Source organism: Hypanus sabinus, unplaced genomic scaffold, assembly GCF_030144855.1.
Source record: "Hypanus sabinus isolate sHypSab1 unplaced genomic scaffold, sHypSab1.hap1 scaffold_524, whole genome shotgun sequence".
Taxonomy (NCBI): Eukaryota; Metazoa; Chordata; class Chondrichthyes; order Myliobatiformes; family Dasyatidae; genus Hypanus; species Hypanus sabinus.
This window is the reverse complement of record NW_026781386.1, coordinates 228768-246491: the sequence shown is the minus strand read 5'-3', so window position 1 is coordinate 246491 and position 17724 is coordinate 228768. Positions and strand designations below refer to the sequence as shown.

Here is a 17724-nt window from a genome sequence, read left to right as displayed (position 1 = left end):
GTGTGTGTGATGGGATGGTGTGGAGGGAGATTCACTCTGTATCTGACCCCGGGAGTGTGTGATGGGACGGTGTGGACGGAGATTCACTCTGTGTCTGACCCCGGGAGTGTGTGTTCGGACGGTGTGGAGGGAGATTCACTCTGTGTCTGACCCTGGGAGTGTGTGATGGGACGGTGTGGAGGGAGATTCACTCTGTGTCTGACCCCGGGTGTGTGTGATGGGATGGTGTGGAGGGAGCTTCACTCTGTGTCTGACCCCGGGAGTGTGTGATGGTACGGTGTGGAGGGAGATTCACTCTGTGTCTGACCCCGGGAGAGTGTGATCGGACGGTGTGGAGGGAGCTTCACTCTGTGTCTGACCCCGGGATTGTGTGATGGGACGGTGTGGAGGGAGATTCACTCTGTGTCTGACCCTGGGAGTGTGTGATGGGACGGTGTGGAGGGAGATTCACTCTGTGTCTGACCCCGGGATTGTGTGATGGGACGGTGTGGAGGGAGATTCACTCTGTGTCTGACCCCGGGAGTGTGTGTTCGGACGGTGTGGAGGGAGATTCACTCTGTGTCTGACCCTGGGAGTGTGTGACGGGACGGTGTGGAGGGAGATTCACTCTGTGTCTGACCCCGGGTGTGTGTGATGGGATGGTGTGTAGGGAGATTCACTCTGTGTCTGACCCCGGGATTGTGTGATGGGACGGTGTGGAGGGAGATTCACTCTGTGTCTGACCCCGGAATTGTGTGATGGGACGGTGTGGAGGGAGATTCACTCTGTGTCTGACACCGGGAGTGTCTGATGGGACGGTTTGGAGGGCGATTCGCTCTGCGTCTGACCCCGGGTGTGTGTGATGGGATGGTGTGGAGGGAGATTCACTCTGTATCTGACCCCGGGAGTGTGTGATGGGACGGTGTGGACGGAGATTCACTCTGTGTCTGACCCCGGGAGTGTGTGTTCGGACGGTGTGGAGGGAGATTCACTCTGTGTCTGACCCTGGGAGTGTGTGATGGGACGGTGTGGAGGGAGATTCACTCTGTGTCTGACCCCGGGAGTGTGTGATGGGACGGTGTGGAGGGAGATTCACTCTGTGTCTGACCCCGGGTGTGTGTGATGGGATGGTGTGGAGGGAGCTTCACTCTGTGTCTGACCCCGGGAGTGTGTGATGGTACGGTGTGGAGGGAGATTCACTCTGTGTCTGACCCCGGGAGAGTGTGATCGGACGGTGTGGAGGGAGCTTCACTCTGTGTCTGACCCCGTGAGAGTGTGATGGGATTCCGACACAAGACAGGAAGATAGTGGTTTATTGATTTTTATGAAAAATATCAATGAAACAATGTGTGAGCTGCTAACGTGCGGTAATAAATAATCTGCTGACAGTCACACACAGTTAACTGACCGGCGACAAGGGGTGACCGGTTGAATAATAACCAGTCCCGTTTCTCACCGTCACTCTGCATCGGGGAACTGATTATAAAATTATAAAACTGATTATAAAATCACACTTCGGGGCCGTGTCCGGGATCGCTGCAGATCCAGGGTCACTGCCGAGGGATTTGTCCATTTAACATCATTATATCGGCCAGGCTGCCGAATGCACCGTCCTCAGCAAAGGGGGCAAAAGGATTCTCTCCCGGGACCATCCCCCCCACCCCGGGACACCGGTGTCCCAGACTGAGCCCCGGACCCCGGGCTCTTCCTGTCCGGGTAATTCCCCGGGGAGTCACGTGGGGAGTCTCCAACACGCACATCCGGCGGAAGCTGCCCCGCCGGACAACAGGCGGAAACACGTCACTGCGGGACCGCTGCGAGCGACGCACACAGCGCGAGGCCCGAGCCGGTTCCGTTAAAACCGTTGGGAATCAGCCCCGGCGCGCGGCCGTTAAAGGTAAGGGCGGGAGTTAAAGGGGAGGGCGGGGAGTCGGCCAAATGTCCCCATCCCGCGGGCGGGGATGTTCACACATTCAGATCCACCATCAGTCCGGGTCTGTCTTCCCACAGAGATCTCAGTTCCTTCATCCCGGTCTCACTGAACCGATTCCCCGCATTCAGATGTTCACAGATCCACCATCAGTCCGGGTCTGGGTTCCTGTAGAGATCTCAGTTCCTTCATCCCGGTCTCACTGAACCGATTCCCCGCATTCAGATGTTCACAGATCCACCATCAGTCCGGGTCTGGGTTCCTGTAGAGATCTCAGTTCCTCCATCCCGGTCTCACTGAACCGATTCACCACATTCAGATGTTCACAGATCCACTCTCAGTCCGGGTCTGGGTTCCTGTAGAGATCTCAGTTCCTTCATCCCGGTCTCACTGAACCGATTCACCACATTCAGATGTTCACAGATCCACCATCAGTCTGGGTCTGACTCCCTGTAGAGATCTCAGTTCCTTCATCCCGGTCTCACTGAACCGATTCCCCCGCAGCCTGAAACAGATGGGAGAATAAAGATGAAATAAACAGATCACACAACAGTGTCAGTAACAGCGGACCGGGGTTAATGTTTCAACAACACTCACAGACAAATATCACCAGAAAACCCGCGGATCCGCTGATATTTTATCACATTGAACATTAACACAAACACTCACCGGATCTGCTCCAGATTCGGGAGGGTCAGTATGAGGCGGTGGAGACCGGGGACAGATCGGTCTGTCAGAGAGTTTGATATCAGGTCCAGATCCGTCAGTGATGGGTTTGTACTGAGAGCGGAGACGAGATCCTCGGCACCAGAATCTGTGAGACCGACATTCCTCAGCCTGGAGATGAGAGAGAGTGAGGGTGAAGGACACAGAGAGACAGGAGACGGTACAAATCCCCAGTGTTTATCAGTAACACAATTACTGATCACATTAATGTTCAGTGTCAGACACCCAGTGACTGTAAACACAATCTCCCACAGTCTGGTACTTACCACAGTCTCTGTATTTTACACTCCGGGTTCCTCAGAGCCGCAGACACCAGTTTCACTCCTGAATCCCCCAGTTTATTACCACTCAGGCTCAGATCCGTCAGTGATGGGTTTGTACTGAGAGCGGAGACGAGATCCTCGGCACCAGAATCTGTGAGACCGACATCCCCCAGCCTGGAGATGAGAGAGAGTGAGGGTGAAGGACACAGAGAGACAGGAGACGGTACAAATCCCCGGTGTTTATCAGTAACACAATTACTGATCACATTAATGTTCAGTGTCAGACACCCAGTGACTGTAAACACAATCTCCCACAGTCTGGTACTTACCACAGTCTCTGTATTTTACACTCCGGGTTCCTCAGAGCCGCAGACACCAGTTTCACTCCTGAATCCCCCAGTTTATTACCACTCAGGCTCAGATCCGTCAGTGATGGGTTTGTACTGAGAGCGGAGACGAGATCCTCGGCACCAGAATCTGTGAGACCGACATCCCCCAGCCTGGAGATGAGAGAGAGTGAGGGTGAAGGACACAGAGAGACAGGAGACGGTACAAATCCCCGGTGTTTATCAGTAACACAATTACTGATCACATTAATGTTCAGTGTCAGACACCCAGCGACTGTAAACACAATCTCCCACAGTCTGGTACTTACCACAGTTTCTGTATTTTACACTCCGGGTTCCTCAGAGCCGCAGACACCAGTTTCACTCCTGAATCCCCCAGTTTATTACCACTCAGGTCCAGCTCCGTCAGTGATGGGTTTGTACTGAGAGCGGAGACGAGATCCTCGGCACCAGAATCTGTGAGACCGACACCGCTCAGCCTGGAGATGAGAGAGAGTGAGGGTGAAGGACACAGAGAGACAGGAGACGGTACAAATCCCCAGTGTTTATCAGTAACACCATTACTGATCACATTAATGTTCAGTGTCAGACACCCAGTGACTGTAAACACAATCTCCCACAGTCTGGTACTTACCCCAGTCTCTGTATTTTACACTCCGGGTTCCTCAGAGCCGCAGACACCAGTTTCACTCCTGAATCCCCCAGTTTATTACCACTCAGGTTCAGCTCCGTCAGTGATGGGTTTGTACTGAGAGCGGAGATGAGATCCTCGGCACCAGAATCTGTGAGACCGACATACCCCAGCCTGGAGATGAGAGAGAGTGAGGGTGAAGGACAGAGAGAGACAGGAGACGGTACAAATCCCCAGTGTTTATCAGTAACACAATTACTGATCACATTAATGTTCAGTGTCAGACACCCAGTGACAGTAAACACAATCTCCCACAGCCTGGTACTTACCACAGTCTCTGTATTTTACACTCCGGGTTCCTCAGAGCCGCAGACACCAGTTTCACTCCTGAATCCCCCACTTTATTATAGTTCAGTCTAAACACAAACAGACAAATTGATGAACATTGTGATTAAAATCGTCCGTCTGAGGGCATTTCTCTCACTCGGATATTTCAGGGAACGTTAAACCCTTCAGTAATTCACTGATCGTAGATCCCATCACTGTCAATGTCCCTCACTGCCCAGCTCCAATGAATTCACCGAATGTCAGTAATTTCGTCTGTCGGTGTGACCCTGTAAACTCCACATATTCTCTCTCATTCCCTAATGGTTAGAAAAGTGTTCCTGACGTGAGACAGTCGGAAAGGGCAGGTGTGAAGGGGAGAAGTCAAACAGTGAGGAAGATTTGAGAATCGGGAAATGTCGATGGGAGATGGAGGAAGAGACATCACCAAAGGTAAAGGATGGAAAGACACAGAAGGAAGCGGATGTGGAAGAGAGATCCCAGTAGAGGAGGGGGATGAGGGAGAGAGATCCCACAGGAGGAAGGGGGACTGGGGAGGGAGATCCCACAGGAGGAAGGGGGACGGGGCAGAGAGATCCCACAGGAGGAAGGGGGATGGGAGAGGGAGATCCCACAGGAGGAAGGGGGACGGGGGAGGGAGATACCACAGGAGGAAGGGGGATGGGGGAGGGGGATCCCACAGGAGGAAGGGGACGGGGGAGGGAGATACCACACGAGGAAGGGGGACGGGGGAGGGAGATACCACAGGAGGAAGGGGGACGGGGGAGGGAGATACCACAGGAGGAAGGGGGACGGGGGAGGGGAGATCCCACAGGAGGAAGGAGGACGGGGGAGGGAGATCCCACAGGAGGAAGGGGGACGGGGCAGAGAGATCCCACTGGAGGAAGGGGGACGGGGGAGTGGGATCCCACAGGAGGAAGGGGGACGGGGGAGGGAGATACCACAGGAGGAAGGGGGATGGGGGAGGGAGATACCACAGGAGGAAGGGGGATGGGGGAGGGGGATCCCACAGGAGGAAGGGGGACGGGGGAGAGGAGATCCCACAGGGGGGAAGGGGGATGGGGGAGGGGGATCCCACAGGAGGAAGGGGGACGGGGGAGGGGAGATCCCACAGGAGGAAGGGGGATGGGGGAGGGGGATCCCACAGGAGGAAGGGGGACGGGGGAGAGGAGATCCCACAGGGGGGAAGGGGGATGGGGGAGGGGGATCCCACAGGAGGAAGGGGGACGGGGGAGGGGAGATCCCACAGGAGGAAGGGGGATGGGGGAGGGGGATCCCACAGGAGGAAGGGGGACGGGGCAGGGGAGATCCCACAGGGGGGAAGGGGGATGGGGGAGGGGGATCCCACAGGAGGAAGGGGGGCGGGGGAGGGCAGATCCCACAGGAGGAAGGGGGACGGGGGAGGGAGATACCACAGGAGGAAGGGGGACGGGGGAGGGCAGATCCCACAGGAGGAAGGGGGACGGGGAGGGGAGATCCCACACGAGGAAGGGGGACGGGGGAGGGGAGATCCCACAGGAGGAAGGGGGATGGGGGAGAGAGATACCACAGGAGGAAGGGGGACGGGGGAGGGAGATACCACAGGAGGAAGGGGGACGGGGGAGGGAGATCCCACAGGAGGACGGGGGTGTAGCAAAACTAATTACATACAGTATTTAACAGTATAAATATGATATGCATCTAAAATCACCCTCCCAAAAAGCATTAATAAATAGCTTTTAACAAGTTCTTAAATAGTTTATTAAAGTGCATTGAGTGGTAACTTAAGCTCAGTCCTAACCCCGGCACTTTAACATGTCTTGCCCCTGGTGGTTGAGTTGTAGAGCCGAATGGCGTTGGGGAGTAATGAGCTCTTCATCCTGTCTGAGGAGCATTGCATTGACAGCAACCTGCCGCTGAAGCTGCTTCTCTGTCTCTGCATGGTGCTGTGCAGAGGATGTTCAGGGTTTTCCATGATTGACCGTCGCCTACTCAGCGCCCTCCGCTCTGCCACCAATGTGTACTCTCCAGTTCTGTGCCCACGACAGAGCCCGCCTTCCTTACCAGCTCATTAAGACGTGACGCGTCCCTCTTCTTAATGCTGCCTCCCCAGCACGCCATCACAAAGAAGAGGGCGCTCTCCACAACTGACCGATAGAACATCTTTAGCATCTCACTACAGACATTGAATGACGCCAGCCTTCTGAGGAAGTACAGTCGACTCTGTGCTTTCCTGCACAGGGCATCTGTGTTGGCAGTCCAGTCTAGCTTCTCGTCTAACTGCACTCCCAGATACTTGTATGTCTTAACCTGCTCCACACATTCTCCATTAATGATCACTGGCTCCATATGAGGCCGAGGTCTCCTAAACTCCACCACCATCTCCTTGGTCTTGGTGATATTGAGACGTAGGTAGTTTGAGTTGCACCATATCACAAAGTCCTGTATCAGTTTCCTATACTCTTCCTCCTGACCATTCCTGACACACCCCACTATGGTCGTGTCATCAGCGAACTTCTGCACATGGCAGGACTCCGAGTTATGTTGTTTCTGTGATCGGTAATATTGAATGTAAAGTAATGTAATGATCTACCTGCATACCTGTAAGATATTGTGTCACTTCGATATCTTCTCACCATGTTTTATCCGAATTGCGCTCTTAGCGTCACAGGGGAATACAACTGTATCGTGTTTTTTTTCTGAGAGCGTAAGAGTTGATGTTTACATTGACATGAGACACGGGCTCTGCCAACAGAACTGAAAGAGGAATGGAATCACTCCTTTCTACTGCAGTCCAACCACATCAGCTGGGCTCTGTAGTCCAAGTTAGGAAATGGAGTTTATGAAAAGGAGTTCCCGGCCACAATTCTACGGATTTATTTTGTCGGTCTCTTTTTTGACTGCTGGCTTAATTTAATTTGATTTGAATTTGGTTCATTCAGTATGTCCAGCAGCTGAACTTCGTTCACAAACGGATCGATTCCTTAACTTCGTGAAGTCACGTCCGCCCTGCGAGGAGGATTGTACTCTGAGAAACAGATCTGCTTCTCAAAACTTCAGCAGGTTCACTGCACAGTCGGTGGTGATTCCAAATGAAGCTGCGGGTGTCAAGAGAAGCGATGGGCAATCCTGTTTACAAGCACGGGTACAGAACGGCCTTCTATGACAGAGGCAGATAAACCGGCACGGTTCTACATTATTTTTATAAATAAAGAGTTAAAATGTTCTAACAAGAATGAGACATTATTCGCTGTAGACTTAAATAAGCATCTAATTCAAATTGGTTTTGAAATAAACCTGGCTCTTTGACTTACAATTATGTCCCTTAAGGCCCTGTGGTATATCTGCTCCATCTTTCCCGTCCCTGACAACGCAGCTTCTTTCTTCTCTGACGATTAAAGTAGACAGAATAGAATAGCGTGAAAGTTGCAAAATAAAATTGCTCGGATGTTGAAGCGGTGGTTGGATGTGGAATATCGACCAAAACGTTCACTTACCCGGCACTGTGATCTTAACAGAAAGGCCACTGTGTTTGATGGTTACTTTGTACTCAACCTGACAAGTATAATTTCTAGGATCAACGTTGAGTACCGACTCGGTGGCGTAGTCCTGTCCTGTCCGTAACTTGTCCCATTCCGCCCTCTAGTGTCAGCATCCGTAATCATTGTTTCTGTAATCAGTAATCCGGAAGGCAATTTGACGTAATGAGCTACCTGCAAACTTACAGTTCACTTGAAGGTAGATAGATCTCAGCGCGGTCACAACTGAAATCATTGCTTACGGTACATTTATATTTTCCTGTGTCGTTTCTGTAAAGATGGGCTATGTTCAGATCAGCTTTTTCTGAAGATTGAGACCTCCTGTCATTATCCTGGATGGGTTTGTCATCATTTATCCATGTTCTTCTTTGAGGAATTCCCTTGTTCGTCACAAGTGATTTCAACCAAAACGTTGTTTTCCAAGGGACTTCAACTTCCACCCTGGGTAGATGATTCCTGAAATCAGAACAGAATTTCCCAAACACAACGGATTAAATCCTGTAATTCTGTCCCATCCACAAATAGTAACGAAGCGGGTAAAAAAAAAAAATCATCTTCACAACAGAATGTTCACATCTCCCCGGGAATCTTAATTTATTAACAGTGTACACAGATGAATAGATGGGGAAGGTTCTCGGGACCGGAGAGGGTTACAGAGACTGATGGGAGGTGTTTACAGAGACAATGGAGGTGTTTACAGAGACAGGGTGTTTACAGAGACAGGGTGGTTGTAGGGGACAGAAATGGAGAGAGGTGTAGTTCTTGCCGGATGCTTCAGAAACAGGGAAGGGTAAAGGGGAGAGGAGGTTCGGATAGAGGGTGTACGGTGTTGACGGATTTACAGACAGCGAGCGCTGAGACCCGGCAAGGATTGGGAGACCCTGTTGCCGAGGACCTGAAAAATCGGGATCTCCCAGTGGTCACCCATCAGGACGGGTTACCTGAAGAGATCTTTCCTTTCACCTATAAACTGGATTTGACTGAATTTTATGACAACGTAGGCGCTGGGGTTGTTGGAAATATCAAGAACAAGGACATCCCGGAATACACACAGGTGGTCGGGCAGCCCCTGTGGAGAAGGAACGTTAAAGATTTCAAGTTGAAATCCTCCCTCAGAATTGCTGAACGAATTTTTTCGTTCCCATGTCCCTCCCTCTCCGTTGACGGTTCATTTAACATTTTAGTGCCGCTTTGTTGTTCCCCGCCTTATCGTCCTGCATCGCAATGTTGACTGCTGCTTCTCCTTTCACAGATGCTGCCCGACCTGCTGAGTGTTTTCAGCGGTTTATGTGTCTACCCCTTAATGTTATGTTACTCATACCCCCGGTAACCGGCTCCAAGATGGTTCGCTCACTGTGTCCGGCGGCTGCATTTTATTCACAAAGGGGTAGCTTCCTTAACTTAGTGAAGTCAGGATTGCACTGCTCGGGGATCTGTATTCTGAGAAACGCATCTACTTCTCAAAACGTCAGGAGTTTCACTCGACAATAGGTGGTGATGTCAAGTGAAGCTGCTACTGTGAAGAGCGGCTTTGAGCGATCCTGATGACAAGCACCGGCCCGCGGTTACTGAGGCTGAAAACCCGACAGGGCAGTCCATAACTATAACAGAAGAGTTCTACCCGCTCTTTAGTTCTGTATCCTCTGGGACACGAGTAATGTTATTCGCCTTACACTTAAATGAATATTTTAAATTTCCGGCAAATTGACATCGAAATAAATCCCTCCAGACCCTCTGTGATATCTGGAACTCTGCTCCATATTCGCTACATATATTTTATCCCTCTGGTGACCGACGTCGACAGAAGAGCATAGCATGAAAATTGCTAAATTGTGAAATGAAATTACTTGGACGTTTAAGCGGTCCAATGAAGTGGAATATAGGCAGAAACTTTTATTTACGCGACAAACTGATCTTTAGAGAAAAGCCGCTGCGTTTCACCGTTACGTCGTTCTGAACCTGGCAAGTACAATTTCCACTGGCAACGTTGACAATTGACTCGATGGTGTCGCCCTGTCCTGTCTGCTGTCAGCTCCACTGCGCCATCTAGAGTCAGCATTGGGAACGGACTGGACAGAACAAGTTAATTTCAGACTTGTTACAGTATCTGTGACAACCGGACCCTGCGGCTAAATCCCCAAGTTGCCTGACCCATCTACAACAGAAATAGAGATTGTATGCTGTTTCTGTGATCGGTGATATTGAGTGTAAACTAACGTAATGATCTAACTGCGTACATACAAGATATCAGTTCGGTCAGATGTATTCTAATCATGCTCTATCTGAATTGAGCCCTTAGCGTCACAGGGGAAAACAACTTTATCGTTGTTTTCTTCTAAGAGTGCAGTAGTTGATGTTTACATTGACACGAGACACGGGCTCGTGAAGAGGAGGGTCAGTTCCTCCAGGTCATGGAGAGGGCATGTGATTTACTTTTTTTTCGATGGCGAAGGCTCTGCTCCTGCACTGTACAGCTCTATGTGTGATAGTAAATTGTTTTCATCGAAGGGAGAGTCACGAACAAAGCGACGTAATCATCACATAAATGTTCGGACTTCGAGAAATCAGAGGTCCATCAGCCAGTAATCATCAGAGGATCAGAGGTGGAGGGGTCAGTAACTTTAAATTTCTGGTTGCCACTCTCTCATCAGACCAGGCCTGGAACCACAGTAGAGATGTAATTGCGTGGAAAACACGAGAACTGTTTTAATTCCTCAGGAGCCTGACGAGATCCGGCATGTCATGAAATACCTCGGACAACCTCTGTGGATGTGTTGCGGGAAGTGCACTGAGAGTCTGCAGTCAGAGATCGTGTGGGAAGACCAATGTCTCCGAGCGGCAAATCACCCGGCAGGTGGCGCAGTCGTTCCAGCACGTCACGGGCACAACCCTCCAAACCACTGAGCAGATCCACGTGAAACGCGTCGGAGAAAAGCATCATCCACCGTCACAAAGATCCTCACGACCCGGTGTGTGCACTTTTCCCGCTGCTGCCATGAGGTAGAAGGTAACGCTGCCTCGGGACTGGCAGCACCGGAATCAAGAACAGTCGCTGACCCTCAACCATCAGACTCTTCACCGAAAGGAGATTACCACGCTGATTTAAGGACCCTGTTATCCTGTTATCTCACAGTCGTGATTTCTTGTTATTATTTATATCTGCATTTGCACAGTTACATTTATCCTGTTTACAGTTACACTTCTATAGATTTGCTGACATGCCCACAGTAAAAGAATCTGAGGTTGCTTGTGGTGACGTGTATGTATGTACACTGATGATATATTTTACTTTGACTGTGATTTACTTGCTAAGTTGAACTATAATCCTTCAGCTGTCTCGTGACAGTCAGACCCCCGTCTCTAGGTTAATAACTCGGGTGTCATTTGCCTATTGAAATACTGTCCAAAATATAGACCCGACCTGTCCTTCCTCTCGCTGTGGTGGACTTTACCTGTGCGGATTGGGGAGACAATCGTCTCTATTCTCCGGGCGAACGTCGCGGCAGAATAAACAAACAGACAGACAGACGAAGCACATAAATGAGTAAATTGATGACAGAAATGAAAGAACGAGTAATTAAATTAACCCAGGAGATTACACACCAGTGAGCCTTACCTCAGCGGTGGGAAGGAGATCGCGAGAGGCAGGATTTATGGCCATTTGCGAGCAAGCTTTTTCCACTGAGGCTCGGGGAGAGAAAAACCAGAGGACATGAGTTAAGGGTGAAGGGGGAAAGTTTAAAGCCAACATCGGGGCGGGGCTTCTTCACACAGAAAGTGGTGGGAGTGTGGAATGAGCTGCCAGCTGAAGTGGTAAATGTGGTATCACTTCTAACACTTAAGAAAATCTTGGACAGGTACATGGATGAAAGGTGGATGGAGGGATATGGTCAAGTTGCAGGTCAGTGGGACTGGGTGGAAAAATGGTTCGGCACAGCCAAGAAGTGCGGAAGGGCCTGTTTCTGTGCTGTAATGATCTTCTCTAAATTCACGGCTGAAGAATATGCGTGCTGTCCGCCCGTCCCTTAGATTCTGTGGGTAACACAGGAGATTCGCGAACGACTGATCCAGTGGAAACCACGCCTCATCGCCCTCAGGATGATCCCCAGCCTGATGGTTTCAACCGGATACGGCGAGACCTGCTCGGAGCCATGGTATCAACAAGAGGAACACGTATAGTCACCATACCAGGCATTTGGTCCACGGGTACAATTGGGCAAAGAATGAAGGTCCTGGACACTCGCCGAACTACTTGACGCTCGGGCGCGATGCGAGGTTGCCTGTAGATCTCTGTTTTAGGACTGGCAGTGAGAGACATCGCACAGAAGACCTTCATTATTGACTTGGCTAATCTGAGGAGGATCTGCTGAAGGCCCGTGAACTGGAAGCTGTCTCTTCTATTAAGCAGTCAAGGAAGCAAGAGAGATAGGATCAACAGATTAGATTCGCCCAACTGAGGCCTGGAGGATGAGTCGTAACAAGGCGTTTGGAGCTCTCAGCGAGGATTAAATTGGCTAAATCGTTTTGGTGAACACCTACGCTCTGTCCGCCAGAGAAAGCTGGATGTCCCAGTGGCCACCATTGTTTCTGTAATCAGTAATCCGGAAGGCAATTTGACGTAATGAGCTACCTGCAAACTTACAGTTCACTTGAAGGGAGATAGGACTCAGCGCGGTCACAACTGAAATCATTGCTTACGTTACATTTATATTTTCCTGTGTCGTTTCTGTGAAGACGGGCTATGTACAGATTAGCTATTTCTGAAGATTGAAACCTCCTGTCATTATCCTGGACGGGTTTGTTATCATTTATACGTGTTCTTCTTTGAGGAATCCCCTTGTTCGTCACAAGTGACTTCAACCTTAACTTTGTTTACAATGGGACTTCAACTTCCACCCTGGGTAGATGATTCCTGAAATCTGAAAAGAATTTCCCAAACACAACGGATTAAATCTTGTAATTCTGTCCCATCCACAAATAGTAGCCAAAAGAGTAAAAAAAATGCATCTTCACAACAGAACGTCCACATCTCCCCGGGAATCTTAATTTTTTTCATTAAAAGTGTACACAGTTGCAGAGATGGGGAAGGTTCTCGGGACCGGAGAGGTTTGCAGAGAGGGGAGGGGAGGTTCGGATAGAGGTGTGTACGGTCTTGACGGATTTACAGACAGAGAGCGGTGAGACCCGGAAAGTACTGGGAGACCCTGTTGCCGAGGACCTAAGCTTCGGTCGCCTGAAAAATCGGGATCTCCCAGTGGTCACCCATCAGGACGGGTTACCTGAAGAGATCTTTCCTTTCACCTCTCAACTGGATTTGACTGAATTTCATGACAACGTAGGCGCTGGGGATGTTGGAAATATCAAGAGAAAGGGCACCCCGGAATACACACAGGCGGTCAGGCACCCCCTGTGGAGCAGGAACTTTAAAGATTTCAAGTTGAAATCCTCCGTCAGAACTGCTGGACGAATGTCTTCGTTCCCATGTCCTCCCTCTTTAAAGATTCATTTAATATTTTAGTGCCGCTTTGTTGTTCCCCGCCTTCCCGTCCTGCATCGCAATGTCGACTGCTGCTTCTCCTTTCACAGATGCTGCCCGAACTGCTGAGTGTTTTCAGCGGTTTATGCTTCTACGCCTGAATGTTATATTACTCCTACCACCGGTAACTGACTCCAAGATTGGTTCGCTCACTGTGTCCGCCGGCTGCATTTTATTCACAAAGGGGTAGCTTCCTTAACTTAGTAAAGTCAGGCTTGCACTGCTCGGGGATCTGTATTCTCAGAAACGCATCTACTTCTCAAAACGTCAGGAGATTCACTCGACAATATGTGGTGATGTCAAGTGAAGCTGCTACTGTGAAGAGCGGCTTTGAGCGATCCTGATGACAAGCACCGGCCCTCGGTTACTGAGGAAGAAAGGCCGACGTGGCTCTCCATAATTTTAACCAGAGAGTTCTGCGTGCTCCTCAGTTCTCTATCCTCTGGGAAACCTGAAATATTATTCGGCTTACACTTAAATGAATATTTAAATTCCCGGCAAATTGACCTCTAAATAAATCCCTTTAGACCTTCCATGATATGTATCTCTGCTCCATATTCACAACATATATTTTTTTTCCTCTGGTGACCGACGTCGATAGAAGACCACAGTATGAAAATTGCAAAATTACAAAATAAAATTACTTGGACGATTATGCGGTCGATTGACCTGCAATGTCAGCAGAAGATTTTCTTTACGCAGCAGGCTGATCTTCACAGAAAGGCCGCTGTGTTTCACGGTTACATTGTTCTGAACTTGGCAACTACCATTTCCACAGGCAACGTTGATAACTGACTCGATGGTGTCGCCCTGTCCTGCCTGCTGATAATTTGCTCCATTCCGCCATCTATAGTCAGCATTGGGAACTGACTGGACCAAACAAGTCAATTTTAGACTTGTGAGAGTGTCTCTGACAACCGGATCCTGCGGCTGAATCCCGATGTTGTCTGACCCATCTGCAACAGAAATAGAGATTGTATGCTGTTTCTCTGATCGGTAATATTGAATATAAACTAATGTAATGAGCAACCTGCGTACCTACAATTAACTTGCAGGTGGATCTCTGCACTGTTGTTGCTGCAAAGAATATTGACAGCACATCTATAATTTCCTGTGTCATTTCTGTTCAGACGGGTTATGATCAGATTAGCTTTCTCTGAAAACAGAGATATTGGCTCGGTTAGATATCTTCTAACTATGTTTTATCTGAATTGAGCCCTTAGCGTCACAGGTGAAGATAACTTTATCGTTGATTTTCTGAGAGTGCAAGAGTTGATGTTTACATTGACACCAGACACGGGCCATGCAGATAGATCTGAAAGAGGAAAGGAATTATTCCTTTCTACTGCAGTTCAATCATATCACCTGGGACTCTGTAGACCAAGTTAAGATCGCGACCGACATATTTGCCTGAATGGCAAAGAGATTGGAGTTTGTGAACAGGAGTTCCCGGATTTGAATCGGGAGGAAGTTACAGCTTGTGATTCAGCTGGGACCTCGGAGAATTCGACCGTGTAGGTAGGATTTAAGCCGACCTGGTCAATACTTGTGGAGGAGGGGGAACTGCGCAGGCGCGAGTGAATTCAGCTTCGAGCGCGCACTTTAAAATACAGGACTTCTTTTCAGAGTGGTCATTTGAATCGGGAGGAAGTTAAAGCTTGTGATTCAGCTGGGAGCTCAGAGAATTCGACCGTTGTAGGTAGGATTTAAGCCAACCTGGTCAATACCTGTGGAGGAGGGGGAACTGCGCAGGCGCGAGTGACGTCAGCTTCGAGCGCGCACTTTAAAGGCAGGACTTCTTTTCAGAGCGGGTAGCGGAGTCCGTGGAAGCAGAGTCCTGGGCTTTGGCTAAGTGGGCTTCGGTGTAAGGGGACTTCGGTAAGCCTGTGTGATTGCTCGCTGAGGGGAAGAAGGTAAGGTCGCTAGGTGCTTTTTAGACTAATTCTATTAATTCAGTTCAGGTAAGGGGGAGACAGTCAGAGCAGTGGTGTGCTCCGTATGCAGTATGTGGGAAGTCAGGGTCAACACAGTTGTCCCTGATGACCACACCTGCAAGAGGTGCGTCCAGCTGCAGCTCCTATCAGCCCGATTTAGGGAGTTGGAGCTGGAGCTGGATGAACTACGGATCATTCGGGAGGCAGAGGCAGAGATAGATAGGAGTTATCACCAAAAAACCAAGAAGTAGGCAGATGGGTGACGGTCCAGAGAGGCAGGGGGAGCAGGCAGAGAGAGCAGAGCACCCCTGCGGCTATTCCCATTAACAATAAGTATACCGTTCTGGAAACTGTTGATGGGGATGACCTACCAGGAATGAGTTGTAGTGGTCCTGCCTCTGGCACAGAGGTTGAACCCTCAACTAGGAAGGAGAGGAGAGAAGAGAAGAGAGCGATAGTTTTAGAGGATTCTATAGTCGGGGGGCAGATAGGAGATTTTGTGGGGCAGATCGGGAGTCTCGGATGGTATGTTGCCTCCCTGGTGCCAGGGTCCGAGACATCTCAGATCGGGTGCAGGCTTTTCTTGAGAACGAGGGCATGAACCCAGATGTAGTTGACCATGTAGGGACCAACGACGTAGGTAAGGCGAGTGAGGGGGTCCTGCTTAGAGAGTTCAGGGAGTTAGGAGTGAAGCTGAAAGGCAGGACCTCCAGGGTGATAATCTCGGGATTGCTACCTGTGTCACGTGCGAGTGAGGCGAAGAATAGAATGATTATGCGCATTAATACGAGGCTGAAAGCATGGTGCAGGAAGGAAGGGTTAAAGTTTTTGGATAATTGGTCTTTGTTCCAGGGAGATTGGGATCTGTTTCGAAGGGATGGTCTACATCTGAACTGGAGGGGTACTAACATTCTTGCAGGAATGTTTGGCACTGCTGCTCGGGGGGTTTAAACTAGATATGCAGGGGGCAGGGATCCAGAATACGAGAGAAGATGATATGATGAAGGATAAGGGACAAGTGGGGAATACACGTTTCCCAAATATTATTTGTGTAAAGGAGAAAGGTGAGACAGAACATGTGTTGAGAAAGTTACACGTACAGAGGGTTGGTCAGAAGGAGCATGGGGTTAAATGTGTAGAAGGTTTGGGTGATCTTGAGAAGGTCATCAAAATTCTAGGTGCAATTAGCCCGATGGAAGTTCAAGGAGCTGGGTTAGGTACAACAGACAGTGTTTTAAGCAAAGTGAGGAGGAATGGGCTAAGAATTCTATACTTGAATGCTTCAAGTTCAGATGAAAATGGGGAACTACGAAATTGTTGGGATAACGGAGACATGGCTGCAAGGGGATCAGGACTGGGAATTGACTGTACCAGGGTATACGTGCTATCGTAGAGACATAAATATGGGAAGAGGGGGTGGGGTGGCCCTGTTGGTGAGGAATGAGATTCAGTCCTTAGCAAGAGGTGACTTGGGAACAGGGGAAGTAGAGTCTGTGTGGATTGAGCTGAGGAACAGTAAGGGTAAAAAGACCCTAATGGGTGTTGTGTACAGGCCCCCAAACGTTAGCGTGGATATTGGGTACAAGTTGATTAGGGAGTTAACATTGGCATGTGCTAAAGGTAATGCAGTCGTTATGGGAGATTTCAACATGCAGGTGAATTGGGAGAATCAGGTAGGTGTTGGACCCCAGGATAGGGAGTTTGTGGAGTGTCTAAGGGATGTATTTTTGGAACAGCTTGTGCTTGAGCCAACCAGGAACGAGGCTATTTTGGACTTGGTGATGTGTAATGAACAGGAATTGATAAGTGATCTTGAAGTAAAGGAGCCATTAGGAAGACTCGGTCGGAACTCCAATCAAGAACGGCCAAGCAGAACAAGAACTCATAAGTGACACAAAACTGCCGTCAGAAATTGACAGTCAAAAGCCACTCCAAAAAGAATAATGCGGAGTGGCGTGGGAATGCCTCCGCGGGTGAGGGTGAGGAACGTGTAGCACGGGGAGGGGTAAACGATGGTAGGGTCCTCATTATTAACTGTATGTTAACTGCATATATAAAATGGCTTCTCTGCAGCGCTATAATGAAGTGGTTTTTTTGTGGGTAACTGCTGAGGTAATGGTCTGTTTAGTCGGAATGTTTGAGTTATAATTATTGATAATAGAGCAACGAACCGACGGTAACAAAGTTGTTCCATTGCCAACATCCCATAAGCTTTCTTAACTACCCTGTCTACCTGGGAGGTAACTTTCAGGGATCTGCGGACATGTCCCCTGCCGCTTCTCCACACTACCTGGTAGCCCGCCATTTACTTTGTACTCTGCCTTGGAGTTTGTCTTTCCGAACTGCACACCTCACACTTCCCCGGGTTGAACTCGGGTCCCCCTTTGATCAGCTACTGTTGGTGAAGCTGCGTGCGAGGATTCGCAGGACAGCGGGAAGATCGACGACACCTGTTTACTGGCGTTCCCCCTGTCGTGGGTTTCGCCTTGGGTTACAAATATCTCCCTCAACACAA

At 49.5% G+C, this 17724-nt stretch overlaps 1 protein-coding gene across 1 annotated transcript; it reads right to left on the bottom strand.

The window, feature by feature from the left end:
- Positions 1 to 2574: 2574 nt before the first annotated feature.
- LOC132389286 (ribonuclease inhibitor-like) lies at positions 2575 to 17514 on the bottom strand. The gene is made up of 10 exons (XM_059961782.1): positions 17500 to 17514; positions 13019 to 13146; positions 11992 to 12136; positions 8681 to 8808; positions 4206 to 4292; positions 3880 to 4050; positions 3554 to 3724; positions 3228 to 3398; positions 2902 to 3072; positions 2575 to 2746 (listed from the first exon to the last, which is right to left on the bottom strand). Exons 1-10 carry the CDS (start codon positions 17512 to 17514, stop codon positions 2575 to 2577), a joined length of 1359 nt encoding a protein of 452 aa, XP_059817765.1.
- Positions 17515 to 17724: the final 210 nt, after the last annotated feature.